Here is a 23,523-nt window from a genome sequence, read left to right as displayed (position 1 = left end):
TCCAAATCAACGAAAATAAAACAACGAAGAAGAATAAATAAAATTAGCACAACCAGCCATTAAACAAAAACATATATATTTTAAAATTCATATTCACATAAGGTTTAACCCGGGAATTAGTTTATGAATAATTGCCACGTTCTATATATCTGGTAGAATATGGAAGAATAAATGTAAGTGAAAATGACCAAATAACAACTGTTTGCACAAAGTGCTTTAAACATAAAAAGAAATTAAATGTTCTTTTTTCTGCTCCTCTTCTACGCTGAAACCTGGAAGTATCTTGTCGGAGTACTTCCGGTTCAGAATCTTGTTTAGATGACTGCATGTGGGGCTGTGAACTTCTTTACAAGTGTCTGAGCTGAACCGGCCCGCAGAGCCCCCGCATTAGCCCCCCATCCCCGATGACTCCGCCCACAGACGCCGGTTCTGACTCGAGGATGGAAGAGAAGGTCCTTCAGTATGAAAGATTCATCGAGGAAGTTCTGAGGAGAGACCTGCGGTAAGCCCCTCTGGGTTCTGCTCCGGTTCTGAAAGTCCCCCTCTGATGAAAATCATGTTTTGTGACATTGTGGTATTTGTCTTATGAAATACAACAAATGGAATTAGACATGGTTTCATTTTTGCATTTCTGAGTGTTTCTCCTTTTAAACCGCTGTCAATCAAACTGTCTCAAAGACGCTCTGTTTGAACTAATGCGGTGTTGTGACGTCACAAAGGCCCAGGGGAGTATTCCAGAAAGCAGGTTATGCACCCACTATTGGAGAAAAATTGCCCCAGATATTGAATGGAAGAAAGTTTGGACTTTGTCCTCTAAATATTTTATTTCAAATAAACCCCGGGATGTTTGTTTTAAACTTCTTCACAGATGCTACCCAGCCAAATCCTCATTACACATAGACATTGATAAAAATTGCTCCTTTTGTAAATTAGACACTGAAACAATTATACATCTTTTCTGGAAATGCCCCCCAACAGCAATTTTTTGGAAAGACCTTACCTCCTTTGTTCGATGTTAAATTTATGAAAAATTTGATTTGGTATACAAGGATATATTATTTGGTTTTTATAGTGTTAATAATTCACTAAGAAGGGAATACTATTTAATTAACCTTTTGATAATACTAGCCAAATTCCACATACATAAATGCAAATTTTCTGAAAAAAAGCCCTTATTCAAACTTTTTATGATTGAGTTGAACCAATATATCAAAGCAATAAAACATTCTTCCAACCCCAAAGCTATAAGAACCTTTGACACCCTGGAATTTTTTTAAATGTACAGAATAGCAACTTACTGCTTTTTCTGCTCTTGTTTATAATTTTTTTTTTCTTCTTTCTTCTCCTTTGTTCTTTTGTTCCCCTGGCACATTTTGTTACTCTTTTTTTTTATCTGTGTACTTAAAATTTACTTGAATGAGTATCTTGTATATCTTCAATAAAGTTTATTAAAAAAAAAAAAAAAGAAAGCAGGTTATGCTAGCTCCCTCGGTACGTTTGAGGCTAAGGAAGTTGATAACCTCAGCTTTCAGTTCCAGAAATAGAGGTATGTTTCAGGTTATGTCAAGTTGCCATAGCAACTCATGCTCTGAACATAACCTGGTCTGGAGCAGGTTTAGTTGAAGGTTAGTTTGTTTACAGAGAGGTGAAGCAGCATGGCGTGTCCATTTGAAGATGATTTAGTGGATGAAGAAGCTCAGATAATACTTTTTACACCATGAGAGGGTGATAAGACCACATATGGATGTTGGAAAGATAAACTTTTTTACTTTGATCTAACTTCATTATTTGCTTCAGTTAAGATAAATAATTTTTTTCAGTTCAGTCAACTTAAAAATAACACATAGTTGTCAGACAGTTATTTTACTTTCATTCAAATTAATTCAATTGAGTAGGTGTAACTTTGGTGCTGCTGTTAGATCGGCACCGCAAGGGATTGTGGGATAGCATTCCCTTTGCCTGTCTGGACGGATTTGGGTTTAAGTGTGGCTTTTTGACCAAATGTGTTTAGTTGTTTAGCTGTTTTTATTGTGTTTTGCCCAGTTATTTGTCCTACTATGCTTAGGTCTCTGCACCATGAGGGAGAGGATGATGAGATTATATATATGTTATATATAGAGAGACCTGAAAGAAAACCTAAAGTTCAGGAGGTCAGAGCAGGCTGGCTCCCCATCCTGCAGCAGGTCTCTGTCTGGCCCCCAGCTCGCCTCCTGGGAGCCGCATAGTGAGATCAACCGCTCCAGCTCCATGGGCCCTGGGACAGACTGTCCAGGCTTTAGCCGCCTTTGTTCAACAGCAGCTGGTGTAGGTAGCATAACCATTCAGCCTGCAATAACCGTTTGGGGTCCTTTCGACTGAGGATGATGTCACATTACGGTAGCCCCACTTGGACAAACTACGTAGCGTGGAGATCTGCTCGGGCTCTACATATTCTCATTTCACGTTTCCTTTTATAACATAAAGTTCTTTTCCCTCTTAAGTTGTGTCTGACATTATTCTTTGTAGTGTTTATAGAGATTTTGCCACAACCCCCTTTGTAAAGATCTGTGGCTGCTAGAATGAACCTGCTGCTCCACAGAGTGAACCCTGTCTCTGAGCAGAGCAGCTGGAGTCTCGTAGCTTCGTGTTTACAGGCAGGGAAGCTGCTTTGTCATAGTGTGCGGTCTGGAGAAGGGTTCTGAACGCAGTCCATTCATCTGCAATGCACCTAATAATAATCATAATATTAAAAGCACGTTTAGAAGATAATGTCGCTCTGTGTCGGAGCTCTGTTTGTTTACAACGGACCGTATAATATCTTCTTCTATGGTAGTATTGTCATTTGTCCAGACCAATCACTACCTGACACGTCATTGGACCAACAGACAGTCATCACATAATGTGACGTCAGCACTAGTCGAAGGACCCTGAACGGTTGTTGCAGGCCGAACTGTTATGGTACCTACACTGGGACGGTACTGAAAAAAGTCCAGCGCTTGCCGGACTTATTTGGAAAATTGCAAGAGAATTGTTACTTTCTTTCTGGCCTTTCATTTGAATTGCTGTGCAAGTGAATTCAACAATCTGCATGTCGTTGCATCAAATCAGTGCTGCTTGCTGGTGCAATGTAAAATCTAAATTATAACGTCATTTAAAGCATTTTTCGCGTTCTTATCAAAGTTCTTTTTGGTGTGTAAGTTCATTAAACAGCAGGGTCTGCTACACACATTCATTCTGTCATTTTGTGCAAAAAGTGTCGATTTGGAACCTGTTACTTTTCACCGTTTCTTGATCAAAGAGAAACTTTTGGGACTGTAGAGACTGTCAGTCGGTGGTTTCAAGCTCTTCACTCATGATTTGATTTGATTTGATTAATTTCAATCATTGTAGTCAAAGAAATAAAGAAAATTTCACATATTTATCAAACTCATTACAGAAATGATAAAATGCATAGCTTAAAAAGACAAAAAGTTAAGTGGAGTTTGATTTATTGCTTGAAAAGAAGCGGGATGAAGAGGGTTTATATAACCCCACCCCTACTGAGTTAGTATATTTGATAGTTTTACAGTTTTTGAAATCCGGTTCTGATCAAATTATCATTTTTTTTTTTTAACTTGTCCTGTCCAACAGCTAGGCAGACAGATGAGAGCTGAGGGCCTCTTGTGTTGGACATAATTTACTTTAACAAGAGGGGTTATTAATCTTCAGACAAACCAAAGGTATGTCTGAATAAACCCCTTTTGTAATTGAGGCCAAACTTTATTAATTTCAATCATGTCTGAAAATCTTTGGTGTTGGACCGGACGGAAAAGGAAAGAGGGGAAGAAGAGAGAGGGACGTTAGAGAGAGGGGGGGTAGGGGGTGATAATAGGAGGGGAAGGGGGATAAGACCATGAAGCAGCATAAAGCAACAAGTTTACTGGTTGTTAATCATTATGGTAAGGTTCAAATGTAGAAAAAAAGAAAGAAAAAAAAGGGGCGGAGCCTGTCCACACACACACTCAAATGTTTTAAACACACCTGCTAGCTGCAGGTGTTCTTCTAAAATGGATGGTGGAACGTGAAAAGAAGGAGGGAGAGTGCCCAGCCATCCCCACCCCAAGACCCCCACCGCAGCAGCAGCGGCAGCCGGAATCCCCCCAACGCCACACGGGAACCGGCAGGGAACAACCGCCGCCCGGGCGACCAAGCCCGCCACCCAGGCCAGGGCCAGCAGGGCCGCCGCAAGGCCCCCAGAGCCAGAGGCCAGGGACGCACAGAGGAAAAGACAGCGCCGCCCCCGCCCAACCAGGAGAGCAGCCCCCCCGCCGCGCCGGGAGAACCCAACGCAGGGCCCCACCGGAGAAGGACGCCCACAGCCCCAAACGAGCACCCCACCACCACCCAGGAGTTCCGGGCATCCCCCCGCCCCAACCCCAGGTACGAGCCAGGACCCCCCAAGGGAGACCCGCTCCGCACTCCAGGCAGCCACCCGCCCGGTCCACGGTTGGTCCAGGGAGGAGCGAGGCAGGGGCCCGCCGCCCCCGCCCAGGAGGGGGGAACCCCGGGGAAAAAAGAGGGCCCACAAGGGGTGTTGTAAATATGGCCCGACCAGGCTCGGCCACAGTTGGAAATTTGGCGGGGCCCAGCACTCAGGAGCAAGGACCAGAACCCACCCCCCAGGGACCAGACACCCCCGGCTCAGATGTAATGTGAACCCCCCCACCGCGCGGAGAGAGCACCGCCGGGCCCAGGAAGCCGGCACCCCGGGGACACGGCCGCCGCTGCAAAGGGGCCCGTACCCCCCACCAGGGAAGAGGCAGGGGACAGACGGACCCAGGTCCCACCTTCCTTGCAAAATGTGTGTGCGTGTAGATGTGTTTGAAAGGGTGTGTGTGTGCATGTGGGTGTGTTTATGTTGGGATGTATATATTGAGGGGGGAGGGGTGTGTGTACTAAGGGGGGTGCGGTTAAAATTGGCGGGTAGGGCACTAAGGGGACATCTCCTGATTACTCACAGTGACGTCCCCTCACCCTCCCCACCAAGGGGCCCTAAATGTCTAAGGTGCGGTTAAAATTGGCGGGTAGGGTGCTAGGAGGACATCCGCTGCTTGCTGGCAGTGATGTCCAAGCACCCCCCCTACCAAGGGCCCTACATGTCTAAGGTGCAAATAAAACCGAAAGAGGGGGGGCCCACTCCATACGGCAACCACAGGAGGGGGGCCACTGCCTAGTAAACCCCCCCCCCAAGGCTCATCGCAGGCTAAGCCCCCCACCCCCTCACCCTATTATGAGGTTATATGAGGAAGGGGGTAAGTTGGGGACAGATGATAGACTGTCCCCCGGTGGTCAAACAGCTGTCCCCCGCCCCCCCCCCCCCCCCCAGCAAGGGGGCCAGGCCCACCCAGCCCCGGGGCCCCACCCCCGGAGGCGCAGACACCCCAGGCCCAGCACCACCACCCCCACACAGAGAGAGAGGAGCCAGAAAGCGCCGGCCCCCCCCGGAGCAAGCCCAGGCCCCCACCCCCAAACGGCGGCCCTAGAAGAGCTCTGGTCAGGCCTCGACGGGACCGAGGCAGCCAACCTGCCGGGGAAACCGCCGATGGCCTCAGCGGAGACCCCGACCCGTCAACCCCCTCTGCCCCGTACCAATAGTGCCCCCCCCCCTCCCCCAGAATGCCCCCCCACAGGACAGGGCCGACAAGACCCCCACCCCACCCCCACCCCAGACCCCGCAGCCGAAGCGGAGGACACCCAGAGCGACCGGGGGCCCCAAGAGGGTTGCCCCGTCCCGCCCCAGAGCCAGGGAAGGGCCGATCCCAGCCCCAGGTGTAGATGGGAAGCCCATCCAGCGCCGCTGGGCCCCACCCCCGAGCAGCGCCCCCCGCCAACCCCCCCCAGCACAGGCAAAGGGACCACCCCCCAAGCCAAGCCAGACCACCACCCCACCCCCCCACCACGCACCCCCACACCCAAGCCCAGAGGACCACGCAGCGCCCCAGGCCGCCCCACCCAGGCGCCGGAACCGACCAACGGAGCCCCCACCACCCCCGGCCAGGCACCGGAGGCCCCGACCCCCACCCCGGCCCACGGCAGAAGGGCAAGGAGCAGCGACGACCATGCCCCCCCACCCCCTAAGTCACGGAGTTAGCTATGGGAGACCAGAGAGACCGAATTCTTTCAAAGTTACTTGAACCTTGGGCTGACATTTTTTCCAAGCTGATATGATCAAGCAGCAGATTTCTGTGTTGACTTATATTTATATTTTTTTTGCTTTTCCAATTTATTAAAATAGTTTTTTTAGCAATGCAAAGAGTTATGAAAATGATAGAGCCTAATCCTCCTTCTACATCGATGGCACTCATGTCACCAAGCACACAAAGTGACGGTGAAGCTGTGATTGAAAGCTTAAGCCAGACTGATAGATCGGCACATACCTGCTGCCAGAGAGCCTGGACAGGCGTGCAGAACCATAGTGCATGCATGTAATTGTCGGGTAGATTACTGTCACAGTGCTGACAAATGTCTGAGTTACTGAGACCCATCTTGAACATCCTCTGTCCAGTGTAGTAAATTCTGTGAAGAGTTTTGAAATGGATTAGCTGCAGATTTGGACTTTTTGTCATTTTAAAGGTGTTTAGACAAAGTTCTGACCAAAAACTTTCATCTGTGCTGATGCTCAAATCCGCATCCCATTTTGTTGTCGGAAGTGAAATATTGTTATCTAAATTACATAAAAGTTTGTATATTTTGGAGAGAGTTTTATTCATTGAGAAATTGATCAGAGTGGTAACTACATCTGGTAGCTTTAAATCGTTGTCTCTGTATTTAAACTTTTTAGTAATAATTGATTTAAGTTGCTGATATTCCAAGAAGTTATATATTCCATGTTTGTCTTGAAGTTCCTGGGGAGTTATAAATCTTATATCAATAATTATGTGCTCTAGTTGTTTTATGCCCCCTGCTTGCCAAGCTGGGAAGTGGATAATTTTTTTGTTTATGAGGATGTCCGGGTTGTTCCAGATGGGTGTCATTTTGCACGGTTGAATTGATGATTTTGATATTTTGAGAAATTCCCACCAGGCTGTTAAAGTGGCATTTATATTAATACTTTTGAAACAATCCTGTTTTTTAACTATTTGACTAATAAATGGAAGATCTGACAGGTTGATCTTTCCACATAACGCCTGTTCCAAGTCTAACCATGAGTTGGTTTCTGGATTATTTTTTAACCATTTTAAGATGTATTGTAATCTATTTGCAAGAAAGTAATTGTGGAAGTTAGGTAATTCTAATCCTCCACAGCTTTTTGCAGATTTTAAAGTTTTTAGACTAATTCTTGCAGGTTTATTGTTCCATAAAAAGCTTGATATGGATGAGTCTAATGTTTTGAACCATTTTAATGGCGGTTGTGTGGGAATCATTGAGAAGAGATAATTAACTTTGGGTAAGATTTTCATTTTAACCTGATCAAATTAGATTCCCTTCAAGTAACAAAATCCAGTGCTTATTGATGATTGATTATCTTCAGAAAACATTCATTCACAATTTCAGTAAACATATGTCATAATCATTGATTATCATTAGAACACATGATCCCAATAAACCATTAATTATTGCTACACATTGCAGATCAAGTAAACAAAATCAATAGCTTATTGATTGTAATTCAAACCTTTCAGTAATAATCAGTGCACATTACAATGTAATACTCATTGGTTGTAATTAAAAGAGCTTTGATTATCACTCATGCAAGATGCAGCTGTCATCATCAGAAAGGGGGGGTCGAGGGCGGGGCTACTTAGCTCAGCACCAATGGCCACGCCCATGTTGAGGAGATTTTGGAAACGGAGGCTTCAGATAAAGATGAAATATGGCTTTAAGACATTTAGGTTGTGGGATTTTGGTTCAAAACTTCATAATCATAATTAGAACGTTTTTATCAAAATGAAGTGTTGTGAAGCAGCTCTGCGGTTCTCAACCTCCTGGTAGAACCTGCAGAGTCCTATGGAACACGGCCATTTATTTTACTATATAATTTAATTGTTGTTTAACACTTCTTTTCATCGTCAAATTGACATTAACTTTGTTAGATTTTTAAAAAATTAAATACATTTATATTGTATATTTACACTATGAAGCAGAAACTGATTTTAAAATGTGATTTTGTTTTTTTAAGTGCACAACTCTGTGTGTGTAAGAAGACAGGGAGATGCAGGGAAAGGTGGAGGAAGAGGAGGCACAGGCTGCACAATGTGTGACTGGTGGGTTTGTGTGGAACAGTGGTGGGCCGTCAGGGCCTTCAAGGCCTTTTCTGAAGGCCTAAAAAATATCAGAATCATGTTTTCATCATATTTTGTCCATGCATACTCATTAATTCATTCCAAATGTATGTCCAATCTCTTTTATTGTGTTTATGATGGTTATGCCGCTTCCAGACAGTCGTATTTTCACATTGGAGCATTTAACCAATCGTATTTCAGCTGTCCTCTGTTACCAGGCAGGGTAAGGGCCTTCGGCAAGAGTTGTGAAGGTCCTGTGATGTGAAATCAATTTTGTTCATTCATTTCTTTCAACCAATCAGATTGTGAGTTGGTTTCAGCAGGGCCTTCTAGCAGGCTTAGACAGCGTCACAGTGTTTGGACCTTCTGATTGGACAGAAGTTTCAGGAAGTCTCATGCAGCCTTGTCCAGTTTGACACAGATCCACGGAGCACTTTTTGATGTGTCTCAGTTAAAAACAGACTGACTGTTATGTATCCATGGAGGATCTAGCAGGAAAATCTCCCACTGATCTCCTTGACTTCCTTCATCAGAAACATCTGAGTGAATCATGAAGCAGCCGTACAGATTTATGTGTTTGGCGCTGACCGTCCCCATGTCCACTGCGTCTGTCCAGCGGACATTTTCTGCTCTAAAGTGAATTCAAAGCAACGCAGAAACATAACTGGACAGACTGAGCTCTCAGCACTGAGGATGGAATAGAAAAGGACTTCTGGATGGAACTGAAGACCAAAATCTACATGACAGGGTGATGGACTGTTTAGAGGAGAGAGAGGAGGATGGATTTGTCTTCAAATAATCCAATTTTTTAATGAGTGAAATGATTAATATTATAATAAATAATATTCCACATTTATGTGGTGTTTTCAATGTTTTTTGCAGGCTGTAGTAGCATAAAGAGATTTGTTTACTGTTTTGTTGATTCCGTTTATTTAGAGGCATACAAATGGTTCATGAGGGGTTGAGGGATTCAGACGTAGCTCTACTGAAGGCCCATGTGTGTCATGCACGGTCCGCCACTGGTGTGGAGGGGGTGTAGGTTCACAAGGCAGAGGAAAAGATGGTTTAGACATCTTCACAGGGGAGGAGATTCATGGTTGCAGTTGAAAAACCATGAAGATGGATGAGAGGAAGGGAAGGTAATGATGGCAGATGATCAGCTGAAGGATGCAGCCCAGGAGCAGGGAGTTATATTATCTGTTCTGATTGTAGGGGCACAAATGTAACTTTATAGAGGGCAGGGGTGGTAAGGGCTGTCTTTGCAGGTGAAATTACAAGTTCCAGGGTCTCTGAAAAAAAGGGGAACAAAGCGACCATGAATGTGTTTGGGTTTTGCATAACTTGAGTTGTATTGCTTCGTTCCTTATGTGACAGGAAGGTTCTTGAGCACAGAGACCAGGTTTATGAGGAAATCTCTCAGTACCTGCTGCTTAAGAACACCATTCAGAGTCTACAGGTATATCCGCCTGCATGCATTTCTGGAAGTTTTTCTTCAAAGAGGCAGGGCCTGTTGATGCTGATCTCACTGTGTCTAAACAGGAGGCGGGCCCCCAGAGGCTGCAGACAGACGTGGATCTGGGCTGTAACTTCTTTGTCCAGGCTGAAGTGTGAGTCTCTGTGTCTATGTGATATTGTTCTGACTCCTACAACTTCTGCTGTTTCTGATTCATGCTCTTGTCAAGCAGTGAGGACCCGTCTAGGATTTTTGTGGCGGTGGGCTTCGGTTTCTTTGTAGAGATGTCTCTTGACGAGGCTCTGCGCTTCATTGAGAAGAAGACAAGTCAGCTGACAGGGTAAGTCCCGCCCACAAATGATTCCTTTGTAGTGATGCGATAAACAGTTTTCTATCGCACACTGTTAAAGCAGAATATGCTGTTTTCTTGAATTTAGAGAGAAAAGTTCTCTTTTCCTAAACATGATGGAGACTTAGTTTTCTGGTTTGGATCTTTGAGTACAGTTTGAATAGACTTCCTGTCAGCTGTTAGTTCATTGCTAATATTGTTGATCAGTGTAAAAGGTGCTAACATGGGATGGTTTGTTTTGCAGCTTCACAGAACAGCTCACCAAGGACTCTGCCAAAATAAGAGCCAACATCCGGATGGTGCTGGAGGTCTGTTTGACCATGCTTATAGTCAGAATGTGGTAACGGATGTATTGCAATCCTGAAGTTGTGTTTGCGTTCCCCAGGGTCTGCGGGAGCTGCAGGGGCTCAGTGACTCACTTGACAGCACACAATGAGATTTTTTGTAGAAAAGTTGTAAAAGTGGACATCCGGCTGTCATGGAGCCAAACCTACCTGCCGAGTAGGAAGAAAGACCTTCATTCTGGAAGAAACTTGGACACTGATCAGGATCCATCAGGGAGATGCACCTGATTTGCTTCACAGACCTTTCAGAATAGTTTACCAGGAAGGGTCTTCTGATTTTCACTCCAAAGGTGTTAAGGAGCTAAAGCTGAGTTTCTGAACAAACAAGAACTATTTTGTTGTCAGCTTTGTTCTTTAAATATGGTGGCAGGTCAGAGCGATGCAATGGCATCCACATTTAAGTTGTCCTTTGTGCTGGTAAGGGGCGAAGTCTATGTCACTGCTCATTCTCCTTTTCTTCACCCATTTGGACTGAAATTCTGCTTACTCTCATTGCTCCACCCTTTCTTATTTGCATTTGCTGAAAAGGTTAAATGATTGGCTGGAATTGTACAGCAAAACTGAAGAGAAAACAAGAGATTGACAGGTCACAAACAAAACACCAAAATCCGCGTTTTAACCAGTACAGACTCGGCACCGAGTTTCAGTACTCATCCCCATGTGAGGGTGGCTGGGCTTTGGACTATGATCCTGCTTTTATAACATTGAGATCGGGCCAGTGTGTTTAAGAGACACATTAATCTGATGATTTTATTTTAAAAATAAAATAAAAAACAGTTTTGCCTAAATCTCCACACTCTCCAAACTCTATCTCTCTCTGTCCAGACTCTCACTGACCGTAACTCTCCATCAAACACCCACATTTTGAACGGAGCCTGAAGGATTCATGTGGCTGTCAAATCAGAACCACTTCATGAATCAGTCACGAGGCTTCTGATGTCATCATTTTCATCACCCTTCAATGAAGCAGGCCTTGATGCATGCTTTGTGGAAACTCCTCCCCCACTACTCAAACATCACATCACTACTTTACATTGATCAGGTTGTGGATTGTGGCCTGGGGAATTGCTGTGCTTAGTTGCTGGATATTGGCAGGAACTGGAACACACTTCTGTATACATCTATCCATAGCATTCCAAACATGCTCGATGATGGGCGACATGTCAAGTGAGTGTGCCGTCCATGCAAGAACTGGGATGTTTTCAGCTTCAAAGAACTGAATACTGAGTCTTGCACTACGGGGCCACACATTATCATGCTGCAACATGAGCTGATGTTCTTGGATGTATGGCCTCAGGATCTCGTCACGGCATCTCTGTGTATTCAAAATGCCATATATAAATGCATCTATGTTCTTCAACCATAACATACTCCTGCCCATACAATAACCTTACTACCACCATGGGCCACTTGATCCACGTCATAGACATTGGAAAACCGCTCCAGGACTTAGCTGTGAAGAGAACACCTCTTCAGACGCTTTCAAATCTGAGCATTTGCCCACAAAAGTGGCAAAGATCAGTGGCCAATGAGCTTCCCTGAGACGGTTTCTGACAATTTTTGTGAAAATTCTTTGGTTATCCAAACCGATTGTCTCAGCAGCTGTTCAAGTAGCTGGTTTCAGACAATCTTGGAGGTGAACAGGCTGAATATGGAGGTCCTGGGCTAGTGTGGATACACATGGTCAATGTAATTCAACCAGCAATTCTTTTAAAACACCTTTGGAGACAGCTGATGGTTGAAGAATGAACATTCACTTCACGAGCAACAGCTCTGGTGGAAATTCTTCTGCATGCCAATTCCACGCTCCCTCAAACCGTGCGACCTCTGTGTCATTGTGATGTGTGATAACGGAACTTTTCAGGGCGGCCTTTTACCGTGGCCGGTCTAAGGCCCACCTTTACTCATGCTGTCTGCTCAGCATCTGGATATGGCACTCCTGTGAGGTGGGCTGGAATATCTCAGCAAAGGAGAAGTGCTCACTATCACAGATTTAAACAGACGCCAACAATTTTTGAAAGAAATGGTAATCTTGTGTTTGTAGAAAATGTTACAGATCTTCAAATTCATCTCATAAAAGACAAGACAAAAAACAAAGGAAGTGACAAGTTGTACGTAATTTCTAAAATCCGCGCAGCCAGTACTGAACTTTTATCTTGAAAATGCTTAACAGCAATTAACAGCAGCCATTCCAGTCTTTACAATTACACCTTAAAATATGTGTGACCAACAACGAAATCTACCCTTGGATGCACTTAGAATATGTGTGGGCATCAGCCAGCAATGTGCATCAACGTGAATTTCCATCACTTTTTGTGCTTGGTCACACTTGAAATACGTGCAAATCACATCCAAAATCTCCCAAAACAAAAGTGTTGGGTTTACGTTTTTGTTCATTGTAGATACATTGTAGATTGCTCACAACGCCTGTTAATTGTTTACAGCTACAATATATAACTGACAGCTCAATTTTGTACATACAGCCTCTGTAGATGCATAGTTGACAGCTTCTGAAGATGTTTGAAAGCCAATGTTGGGCATGGACAGCTACTGTGGAAGGGTTGCCAGCTGCATCTGTAGATAGATAACAGCTGCAGCAGATGTTTGACAGCTTCTGTAGAGGATGCACTAGATGGTCACAAGCAACAAACAACGGTACATTTCAAAGTGACTGTAGTAGATAGATAACAGACACTCAAGGAAATGTTACAAACGCAGAAACCTTAGAATAGGGCATCAAAATCAATGAACTGTCAGAAAAATAGATCATAGCAACTGCAGATAAACTGTTACTTTGCATGGATCACAAGAGCTGTTAATTAATGTGCCTGTTGATAGATAATCACAACTTTGAAATACTTGTTTTTTTTTTTCAATAGTGGGCTTTGTAGCTCTGCGGTTTTTTGCTTCAAAGTTTTTGGTATTAAAGCTGTCTCTACCAGCTGTATCTCAGAACTGAACAGAAAAACAATTTGCTGAATTGGATTTCCCCAGAACAGTACAGTCAGTTTATTATCACTTTCCCTCAGGTTTTTTTGTTTTGACAGACTGTTACGCATTACTATTAGAACTAAACAACAGGCAGTAAAATGCTGGAGCCGATTGCCTAAATCGATACAAACTACTTTGTATGACCGGGCCAGCCCGCCGTCGTGCATCGGGACGGCTTGGGAGCCGCTCTGAGGTCGGTCCTTTCTCCCGGAGCGTCAGCCGGAAGCCCGCCGGGTTTGACTGCAGCCGTACCCCCCTCCTCCCGCCCCCCACAGGAAACCAACTCATCTAACTGGCCGTTCCTCGAAGCTCGTGGTCGGAACAGACGTTCGGACAGCGGGGGGACCGGACCAACTACTTTCTGTTTGTGTTGGAGGAGTGCGGACGGTACCGGAGGACTGTAGTGGTTCTGACCGGGTTTCCTGCGCTTGTCGCCTCAGAAGCGCGCTAAGCTAGCTGAGCAGTTAGCCTGCTGAACTGAAGAGGGGACCGTTTACCGTCTAGTTCGTGGAGTCGGAACCGAACCCAACACGGGGAGAGGGGTTGAACTGTTTACTTTTGGTTCACTTTGACAAAGTTAGCAGGAGACTGTGAGCGGTTCGTGACAGGGGCTCCGTTCACCACACCGACTCGCGCAGTACGGACCGAACCGTTCACGTTCGAGCCGCAGAATCCCCGACCGAGAAAGCCCTCTCCGAGCTGTGGACCGCTTAGTGAACCCCCAGCAGCACCTGTGGGCTCGTCTGATTCCGCTGTGGAGCTGTCTGGACCGCCGGAGCGGTTCTGGCGGCGCTCGGGGAGCGTTAGCATGGAGGCAGGGCAGCCGGGCAGCAGCAGCTTGCCGCGGTTACATAACGTCGACAGGTCGGGAGAGAAGCTGCCTGGCGTCGCCTCCCTCTCTCCCTCTTTTTCATCAGCTGGGCTCTGACAGCCGCACCGGGCTCCTCCAAACACGCGCTCACGCACAGGCTCACACCATCGACTAGGCATGCACGCGGAGTGAGCCAGCTGGGAGACAGGACGACGCGCACCACCGAACCCTAACACCCCGGTAAAGATGGAGTCCACCCCGGTAAAGATGGAGTCCAACCCACTCATCAAAGGTAAGCCTCTACTGGTGTCAGTGTGCAGCAACAGGTGTCCGTCCGCGCGCGTGCTTACATGTGACACTGCAGTGGCTGGCAGCAGTCTGACTGAAGCCGTAATGCAGCGTTACACCAGTCCTGGTCCTGGTCCTGGTCCTGATCCTGATCCTGATCCTGGACCTGGTCCTGATGCTAATGAGAGCACAAAGTTGTGTTCCATCTCTATCCAGGACTTTCCTCTCACTGTTTTGATGCTCGGAGATAGATTCCCTCTGAAAGTCCCAGATGCTGCTGCTGCCACTGGTCGGTCCACATCACATTAGTGGATGAGACCACAGACCACAGGAAACCATCGGCAACATTTACAGCCCAACAATCTTCTGTAGCAGATGTTTGGGTATTGCAGTGGAGACTGTAATTTGTTGTAGATTAGCCAGTGTTTACGGTGCTTCAATGAGGACAAACCGTCAGGAGTATTTCATCTAAACATACAACATCAATATTGTAACAAAGAACATTGTCCTTTTTTCTTTATTCCCACAGTTTTAACACTTTAGTGAGCTGTTTACATGAACACCAACTATCCAAACTTTATCTGATTCCTTGAGTTATTGTAATTTTCAAATAACATGACTGGATAATCTGATGCCTTTGGTCCAATAATGGGAGTTATCTGACAATGAGAAATAGGATATTCCCCCTAAAAGCCGATCCTTCCCGGCTTGTTTGCCCATATATGTTGTACTTTTACATTTGTGTACTTGCAACTGAAAAGCAGAGGATTCCAAAAAACAGGTTATATGAATTGCCACGGTAAGTTTGAGACTAAGGAAGTTGATAACCTCAGCTTTAGGTTCCAAAAACAAAGATATGTTTTCAGGGTATGCTTAGTTGCCATAGCAACTCATGCTCTGAACATAACCTGGTCTGGAGCAGGTTTAGTTGAAGGTTAGTTTGTTTTCAGAGAGGTGAAGCAGCATGGCGTGTCCATTTGAAGATGATTTAGTGGATGAAGAAGCTCAGATAATACTTTTTCCACCGTGAGAGGGTGATAAGACCACATATGGATGTTGGAAAGATAAACTTTTTTACTTTGATCTAAATTAATTATTTGCTTTGGTTAAGATAAATCATTTTTTTTAGATAAGTCAGCTGAAAAACAACACGTAGTTATCAGACATTTATTTTACTTTCATTTAAATTAATTCAATTGAATAGGTGTAACTTTGGTGCTGCTGTTAGATCGGCACCGCAAGGGATTGTGGGATAGCATTCCCTTTGCCTGTCTGGACAGATTTGGGTTTAAGTGTGGCTTTTTGACCAAATGTGTTTAGTTGTTTAGCTGTTTTACTTTTTTTTTTATTCATTTTTATTTCTTTCTGCACCATGAGTGAGAGGGAGGGACAGGATGCTGACGTTATTTAGCACCACTAGTACTACAGAATGTTATAAAAACTGAAGTTACAGTCAGAGTCATGATAAATGCTTACATGTTTCATATTACAAATCTACACTAAATATTCATTTTAATGTTATAAAAATGAGAATATCTGCAGGCTCAAACTTAGACATATGAGAGTTCAAGAAGTAGAATACATTTTGATGGAAAAACATTTAATTGAATTCAAGTAATATGACATTTAGTTAGATAAATATGTAAATTTGAATTGTAAAAACAATTATTGAATTGGATGGACATAAGAAATTAGGTTGAACAAATGTAACTCAATTACTTGTTACCAATTGAATTAATTCATTTAAGTTGGATAAGTTTTATATATATGCGTCACAATGAAAATAGAAATGAGATAGAAACTCGTGCGTTTACTCTTTGTTATTTTTCTCCAAGCAGAAACTCTCTTTTGCTGATGCAGCCGTGTTACTTTTTTGATGGTCTTATAATCTTTAACTCCGTCTCACTGAAGTATAGCGCTCTCTTTTTTTCTCCACGTGTTTCCATGGTGACTCCAAAATTCGGCGATCCATTGAGAATGTCTTTATGTACTTGCCGTAGGGTGATGGTTGACTGACATCCCGATGGAGAGACACCATCGTGATGCCACGCCCCCGCCACGCTGCGAGTCCACCCCGTAAGCCGCGGTTACATGTGCAAAATATCTTGATGGGATCAATGCTCAGTATTATACAAGATGATCTCCTAAACATTCTTTTATTAATGTTACGGTTATTATGAAGCGCCTGTTCGCTCATCATTTTAATTTTAATCCGTGTGGTCAGTGCTTTTTCTATTGAAAAACGGAGCCGGAAGCCAGGATTAGCAGTATGCTAACACGGGCTAACAACATTAGCATGAACATAAATCCATGCGTGAAACGCTGCAATCTGCATCTTGGCTGCACGTAAATATGTGGGAATAACATCAGCCTTTATTTTGTCGGGACACGACTGGAAACACAAATCCACGTGATTGTTTGAACAGTTTCTAAGGACTGAGCGGCCTTTCTGCTTCGAAGCTTACACACTGCGTTAGCTAGCGCTCCGAGCTATGCCCCGACACACACTTTTACCGGGAGACCCGCTACTCCTAAATTCCGGTTATTCGTTCACGTAGAGTTGCGGGACGGATCACAGTCCGAAGTCTCCCACACGTAACAAAGCATCCTTACTTCCCTTAAAACACAAAACTGTAAGTCCGTCTGCTCTGCTAGAGACACGGTCGCTCACTCCACCGGTCTAATCAAACGCAGGAGCGGACCACTTCTTTTCTATTTTGTTTATTTGATTTTTTTTTTAAGTCACTTCCCTCAGTTTAGACTGGATCATTGCGGATGAGTCATTATTTGGGAAATAGAATAAATAAAGTAATAAAGTAAAATGACAAATAGCAATTATATAAGAACGAAAAATTAGAAAATAGCCCCCCCCCCACGATATCATCATCCATCCCGATGGTAGACTGCAAACTTCGTCAACTGCCAATTTAGGGGACATCGCCCAACCCTAACTTGCCGTGCACATTAACTCAGGGTTACCAAGTCGAGTGTAATTACGCTAACTCATATCCGGTCTTTTGGAAACAACATACCCAGAGTAAGCAAGTTCAGGCGGATTTCAGCCAGAGTTCAGGGTTAAAGTCAGGCGAGTTTAAACATGCTTTCTGGGATACCCCCCAGAAGTCATGTGGCTCAGAGTAGCTTTATGTATCCACGGCAATCAGTGTCTCTTCCTGCAGAGTACTAGCCAAGTGTTGGGTTGTTTGTTTTGCAGTGATATAACCTCCAAGATTAGCAAAGCTAATGCTAAAAACATCCTGTTAAAAATGATAGGAAAATTGAAAGTCATTACACACAGTCAGGACCATAAATATTTGGACAGAGACACATTCTTTCTAATTTAATTTCTGTACATTACCACAGTGATTTTTATATAAAACAACTCAGATGCCATTGAAGTGCAGACTTTCAGCTTTTATTCCATGGGTTGAACAAAAAGATTGCATAAAAATGTGAAAAACTAAAGCATTTTTTAACACAATCCCTTCATTTCAGGGGCTGGTAAGTAATTGGACAACCTGAAAACCAAATGGTCATTCCTAATATTTGGTTAAAAAGCCTTTGCTGGCAATGACAGCCTGAAGTCTTGAACTCATGGACATCAGCAGATGCTGGGTTTTCTCCTTCTGAATGCTCTGCCAGGCCTTTACTGCAGCGGCAGCAAACAGTTGCTGTTTGTTTGTGGGCCTTTCTGTCTGAAGTTTAGTCTTCAACAAGTGAAATGCTGCTCAATTGGGTTAAGATCAGGTGACTGACTTGGCCATTCCAGAATATTCCATTTCTTTGCTTTAATACACTCCTGAGTTGCTTTGGCTGTATGTTTTGGGTCGTTGTCCATCTGGATTATGAAACGCCGTCCAATCAGTTTGGCTGCATTCACCTGGATCTGTGCAGACAGTCTGTCTCTGAACACCTCGGAAATCATTGGGCTGCTTCTGTCCTGTGTCACGTCATCAATAAACACTAGTGTCCCAGTGCCACTAGCAGCCATGTCTCTGTCCAAATATTTATGGTCCTGACTGTATGTACGTAGTTATTTGAAAATAGGTGAGATCATTGATAGCTATCCAGACCTGGATCTATAGGTTGCATTTTCATGCTCAATTACTCCCAATTATCCCAATTTTTGTGTGTAATTTAACGGGCTCATGAAGATCATTCCTGTTGGCTTCTTGACAGAGGTTATGGACAGGATCTCTTCTAAACATGGTTCATTCAGTTTTACAGTGTAGATGTGTGTTTGAGCGTAAAAACAGCACTCTGGATGATTCTGTGCTCTCCATAGTTGTAAAGCAGTACGAAGCCTGTCTACCTTTACATTGGTTGGTAATTATAGTCTTAGTTAAGAAAGTCAAATACAGCATGGGAGGACTTTCAGTTTGAAAGAGTTTTTTGATGCATTTTGAACGGTTTCCATCAGTTTACAACAGGATCCAGCCTTTTTGACCCCCATCTGATAAACATGTAGTTACAATTTCCATTAACAAATATCAGCAATCAGACAAACTTACCTAATGTTCATCTTTATGGAGAGGTGTTTAATGCTCAGTTTGACCCCTTTGAGCTCCAGCACAGGAACATACAGCACTTCATTTTGGTGGTGGGGGGAGTACATGTTTACATTGTTGATGTGATCCATTAGATGTTGTGGTCAAACAGCAAATCTAACAAAGACAGAGTGGGACCAAATCAGCATTGGAATCCTTGTATGTTGTTTTTCATTTCTGAGGTGTATATTTTTGGAATGGGAGGCTTATGATGATCTTTAGCCGTGATATGAAGGTGTTTGTAGGTTGTTGTTCACCTTTCAGCTCCTCCCGTCAGGGGTGGCCACAGCCAATTGGCTTTCACTGATTTGCACAGGTGGTTTGGCAGAGATGCACTTCCTGACATAACCCTGTATCTTCAAGGCATATGCAGCCCCGGATAGGCAGCAGCATGAAGGGTGTTGCCTAAGACCCACCCTGGGTTTTGTTGTTGACTCATTGTACCGGGGTGACAGTCATACACCCAGCCAACTGAGCTATCCAGCCGCTGAAAGTACTTGCAGGTACTGCTGTCAAATATGTTGACTTTAGTTTTTCTTTTCAAAAGACTTAGTTTTTGCCGTTTTAGAGTTGGTAATAAACTTGTAGTTAAGTCGTGTTGTTCCCACATGCAAACAAACGTCTGCTTTACAGGCTAACGCCATGGTGTCTGTAGGACTCTGCTCATGCTGACATTTAGGGCCATCTTTTAGTAAACGTTCCTTTTTCACTTTGGATGCTGAAATTCTGCATCACAACCTGACAAAAACAATATTCCCGTAAATAAAAACTGTCTTGAATGAACGGGAGCAGCTCTGTCATCCAGACGTCCGTCAACAGATGCTCTCCTGCAGCTCAGATTGGGCTGTGTGCATGTGTGTGCGTGCTTACACATGCACGTTCTGGAAGGACAACAATGACAAAACAAAAACGTTCATCCTCAACCAACATGCCTTCAGCTCTGAGCCATCATACTAACTAACACGTTACCATGGTAACACTGATGCAGCACGTAGAGCAGAGCTGTGAGATGTGACTTGTTTGAGTGCTGGTGAGCCACAGAAGTAACGGCAGATCTGAAGGATGACGCACAGAACTTCTTCAGATTCATTGATATTAGCTGTGAATTAGTTTTCATAAATGGACTGAAGGATCTTCAGCTGTTTGTCAGATGGACCAGATGCTTTCTCTGTTCTCTGTTCTGACAGCATTCAGGAACAATGGTGTCTGGAGTGTTTTGCTCTATACATCTTTTCTGGATCCAGATCTTTGGACCTCTGTTTCCATTTCTGCTTTGAATTCTCAGATCTGCTCTGTCGTCCTCCTTGCTCTGCTTTTAAAACCTTTCGACTTTTAAAAACCAATGTATTTACTATATAAAAACGGCAAGTGAACATGAGCTTCACGCAGAGTTATTCCTTGAGCAACGGAGCGATGTTTGAGCAGCAGTGTCCTCTCAAATCCTCGGAAGAATTTCTGGAAAGCCTGTCTCTGGGACCCAGACAGAAAGGAGAAAAGGAAGTTGTCAGTCAGAAGGACACATTTCTCTAACTTTGAAGATGTTCTCTCATCACAAAGTTTGGAATTTGAAGTGATCTTAATGTCCCACTCCAATCAAGTTTTGATTTACCTTCCGGGGGTCTTTTATGATTGATTATGCAGTTTTTGGCCAAAGTCTAAAACTCTGAGTGTTTTGCTAGTTTCTGCAGAGCAGCAGGAGTTCATCAGAAATTCCCCTCTGAGTTATGTGAAGGACAGATGGTGTAGACTAAGCCTTCCCATCATCCCTTTGTTTACACTCTCCCACTAGCTTACAGCCCCTCACACCCCAACCTAACATTTCCGGTCAAACGAGAACGGCGAGCATTATTGGAGCTAAATAGTTGTACAGTTTGATCCAGATTCCAGCTCAGACGAGAAAAACAAAGACGTTCATGGATCTGTTTGTCTGCAAGTGGATGCATCAGAATGCAGCAGAGCTGGAAGCTTTTCACCCACTAATTGTAATTTGTACATAACAACTACAAGCTTTTCAAACAACATTTTTTCCGTCTGCCCCTGATTCACACCAATTTGAATAAAGACATACCAGGGCTCCAGACTGCGACCATTTGGTCGCATTTTGCGACCAAAATTTGAGAGTGTGCGACTGAATTTTACATCCAGTCGCACATGTGCTACCAGTAAATTTGCCTCCCCCACCCTACGTATTTTTTTATACATCAAACGTGGAAGGGGCAAGTCAATGATCAATGAAATAATCAATGAGACGCGAGCGCACACGCACGCAGGCAGACACACACACTCGCGTGACGCCTGTCTGTGAGGCGGCCACTGCGTGTGAGAAGAATAGGGAAAGCCACTGTGAGTGGTTAAAATGCGTGTAGGGGGGAGGGGCCTAGAGATATTCGCGAGCGCGTAAACATCTGTGGGAAGGAAACAGAGACAAATATCATCACAACCTGATATGTGCGTCTGAGCTTTGAGCAAGCGAACTCTTGATTCATTCTTTCGACCTGCGGCTAGTGTACCAGTGCCAGAACTACAGCAGGGGGCTCAAACTCGCGGCCCGCGGGCTATTTGCGGCCTCCAAGATGATACTTTGCGGCCCCGGCCTTAATATGAAATTTTGATGTTACTGCAGCCCGCCAGTTTTAATGAATGACATTTTTTCATTGTCGTGCGCGGAGCTGACCAACCAATCTCAGTGGGGTAAATGACTCTTGGGGGGCGGGACAATGACAGGGCTTGAAAGCAGGAAACCTGACAGCCCCCTCCCCGGACCACATTTAGGAGTTCCTTACTTTTTTTTTTCAGCCGCTTGTATTCGGGACCTCATTCTTTCGGTCATGACCCATAGCTCATGACCATAGGTGAGTACTGGAACGTAGATCGACCGGTAAATTGAGAGCTTTGCTTTTCGGCTCAGCTCTCTCTTCACCACGACGGACCGATAGAGCGACCGCATAACTACGGATGCTGCTCCGATCCGCCTGTCAATCTCACGCTCCGATCTTCCCTCACTCGTGAACAAGACCCCAAGGTATTTAAACTCCTCCACCTGGGGCAAGGACACTCCACCGACCGAGAGATGGCAAACTACCTTTCTCCGGTCAAGGACCATGGCCTCAGATTTAGCGGTGCTGACCCTCATCCCAGCCGCTTCACACTCGGCCGCAAACCGCCCCAATGCACGCTGGAGGTCCCGGTTCGTTGAAGCCAACAGGACAACATCATCTGCAAAAAGCAGAGAGGAAATCCTGTGGTCCCCAAACCAGATCCCTTCCGGCCCCTGGCTGCGCCTAGAAATTCTGTCCATAAAAACTATGAACAGAACCGGTGATAGAGGGCAGCCCTGCCGGAGTCCAACGTGGACCGGGAACAGGTCTGACTTACTGCCGGCTATGCGGACCAAGCTCCTACTCCGGTCATACAGAGACCGGACAGCCCTCAGTAAGGCTCCCCGGACCCCTTACTCCCAGACCACCCCCCAAAGGGTGCCACGGGGGACGCGGTCGAACGCCTTCTCCAAATCCACAAAACACATATGGACTGGATGAGCGAACTCCCACAAACCCTCCAGCACCCTAGATAGGGTGTAGAGCTGGTCCACTGTTCCACGACCAGGACGGAAACCGCACTGTTGTTCTTGAATCCGAGGTTCGACTATCGGACGGACTCTCCTCTCCAGTACCCTGGCATAGACTTTCCCAGGGAGGCTGAGGAGTGTAATTCCCCTATGGTTGGAACACACCCTCCGGTCCCCCTTCTTAAAGAGGGGAACCACCACCCCTGTCTGCCAGTCCAGTGGTACGGTTCACGACCGCCACGCGACGCTGCAGAGACGTGTCAGCCAAGACACTCCCACAGCATCCAGAGACTTGAGGTGCTCAGGGCGGACTTCATCCACCCCCGGGGCCTTGCCACCGAGGAGCTCGTTGACTACCTCAGTGACTTCAGCCCGGGTAATGGACAGCCCCACCCCAAAATCCTCATTCTCCACTTCTTCAAAAGAACGCGTGTCAGTGGGATTGAGGAGATCCTCGAAGTACTCCTTCCACCGCCCGACAATGTCCCCAGTCGAAGTCAACAGCTCCCCACCTGCACTGAAAACGGTGCCTGTGGAGAACTGCTTTCCCCTCCTGAGTCGTCGGATGGTTTGCCAGAATTTCTTCGAGGCCAACCGATAGTCCTTCTCCATGGCCTCACCGAACTCCTCCCAGGACCGAGTTTTCGCCTCCGCAACAGTCCGGGCCGCAGCTCGCTTAGACTGCCGGTACCTGTCAGCTGCCTCTGGAGTCCCGCAGGCCAGCCAGGCCTGGTAGGACTCCTTCTTCAGCTTGACGGCATCCCTTACTTCCGGTGTCCACCACCGGGTTCTGGGGTTACCGCCGCGACAGGCACCAGAGACCTTGCGACCACAACTCCGAGCAGCAGCAGAGACAATGGAGGTGGAAAACATGGTCCACTCGGACTCAATGTCCCCAACCTCCCCCGGTACCTGTTTGAAGTTCTCCCGGA

General features: G+C 45.3%; 2 protein-coding genes across 4 annotated transcripts in view; both read left to right on the top strand.

Moving 5' to 3' along the window:
• Positions 1–281: 281 nt before the first annotated feature.
• uxt (ubiquitously expressed prefoldin like chaperone) lies at positions 282–11,174 on the top strand. The gene is made up of 6 exons (XM_004071072.4): positions 282–502; positions 9,615–9,696; positions 9,780–9,847; positions 9,926–10,033; positions 10,287–10,350; positions 10,428–11,174. The coding sequence occupies exons 1-6, from the start codon at positions 405–407 to the stop codon at positions 10,476–10,478; spliced, it is 471 nt and encodes a 156-aa protein (XP_004071120.1). The 5' UTR covers positions 282–404; the 3' UTR covers positions 10,479–11,174.
• A 128-nt stretch (positions 11,175–11,302) lies between these two features.
• LOC101165887 (ETS domain-containing protein Elk-1) overlaps positions 11,303–23,523 on the top strand; it is a 37,565-nt gene continuing 25,344 nt past the window's right edge. For all 3 annotated transcript variants that reach the window (XR_002290590.1, XR_002290591.1, XM_004071081.3), the window contains exon 1: positions 11,303–14,480. Coding sequence is in view for 1 of the 3 variants with exons in the window: in XM_004071081.3 (XP_004071129.2) it covers positions 14,435–14,480 (46 nt within the window). In the remaining 2 variants the exon portion in view is untranslated. The remainder of the gene's footprint in view (positions 14,481–23,523) is intronic.

The sequence above is a fragment of the Oryzias latipes genome, chromosome 7, assembly GCF_002234675.1.
Source record: "Oryzias latipes chromosome 7, ASM223467v1".
Classification (NCBI taxonomy): Eukaryota; Metazoa; Chordata; class Actinopteri; order Beloniformes; family Adrianichthyidae; genus Oryzias; species Oryzias latipes.
The sequence above is the reverse complement of the archived record's forward strand: the minus strand, read 5'-3'. Positions and strand labels throughout refer to the sequence as shown.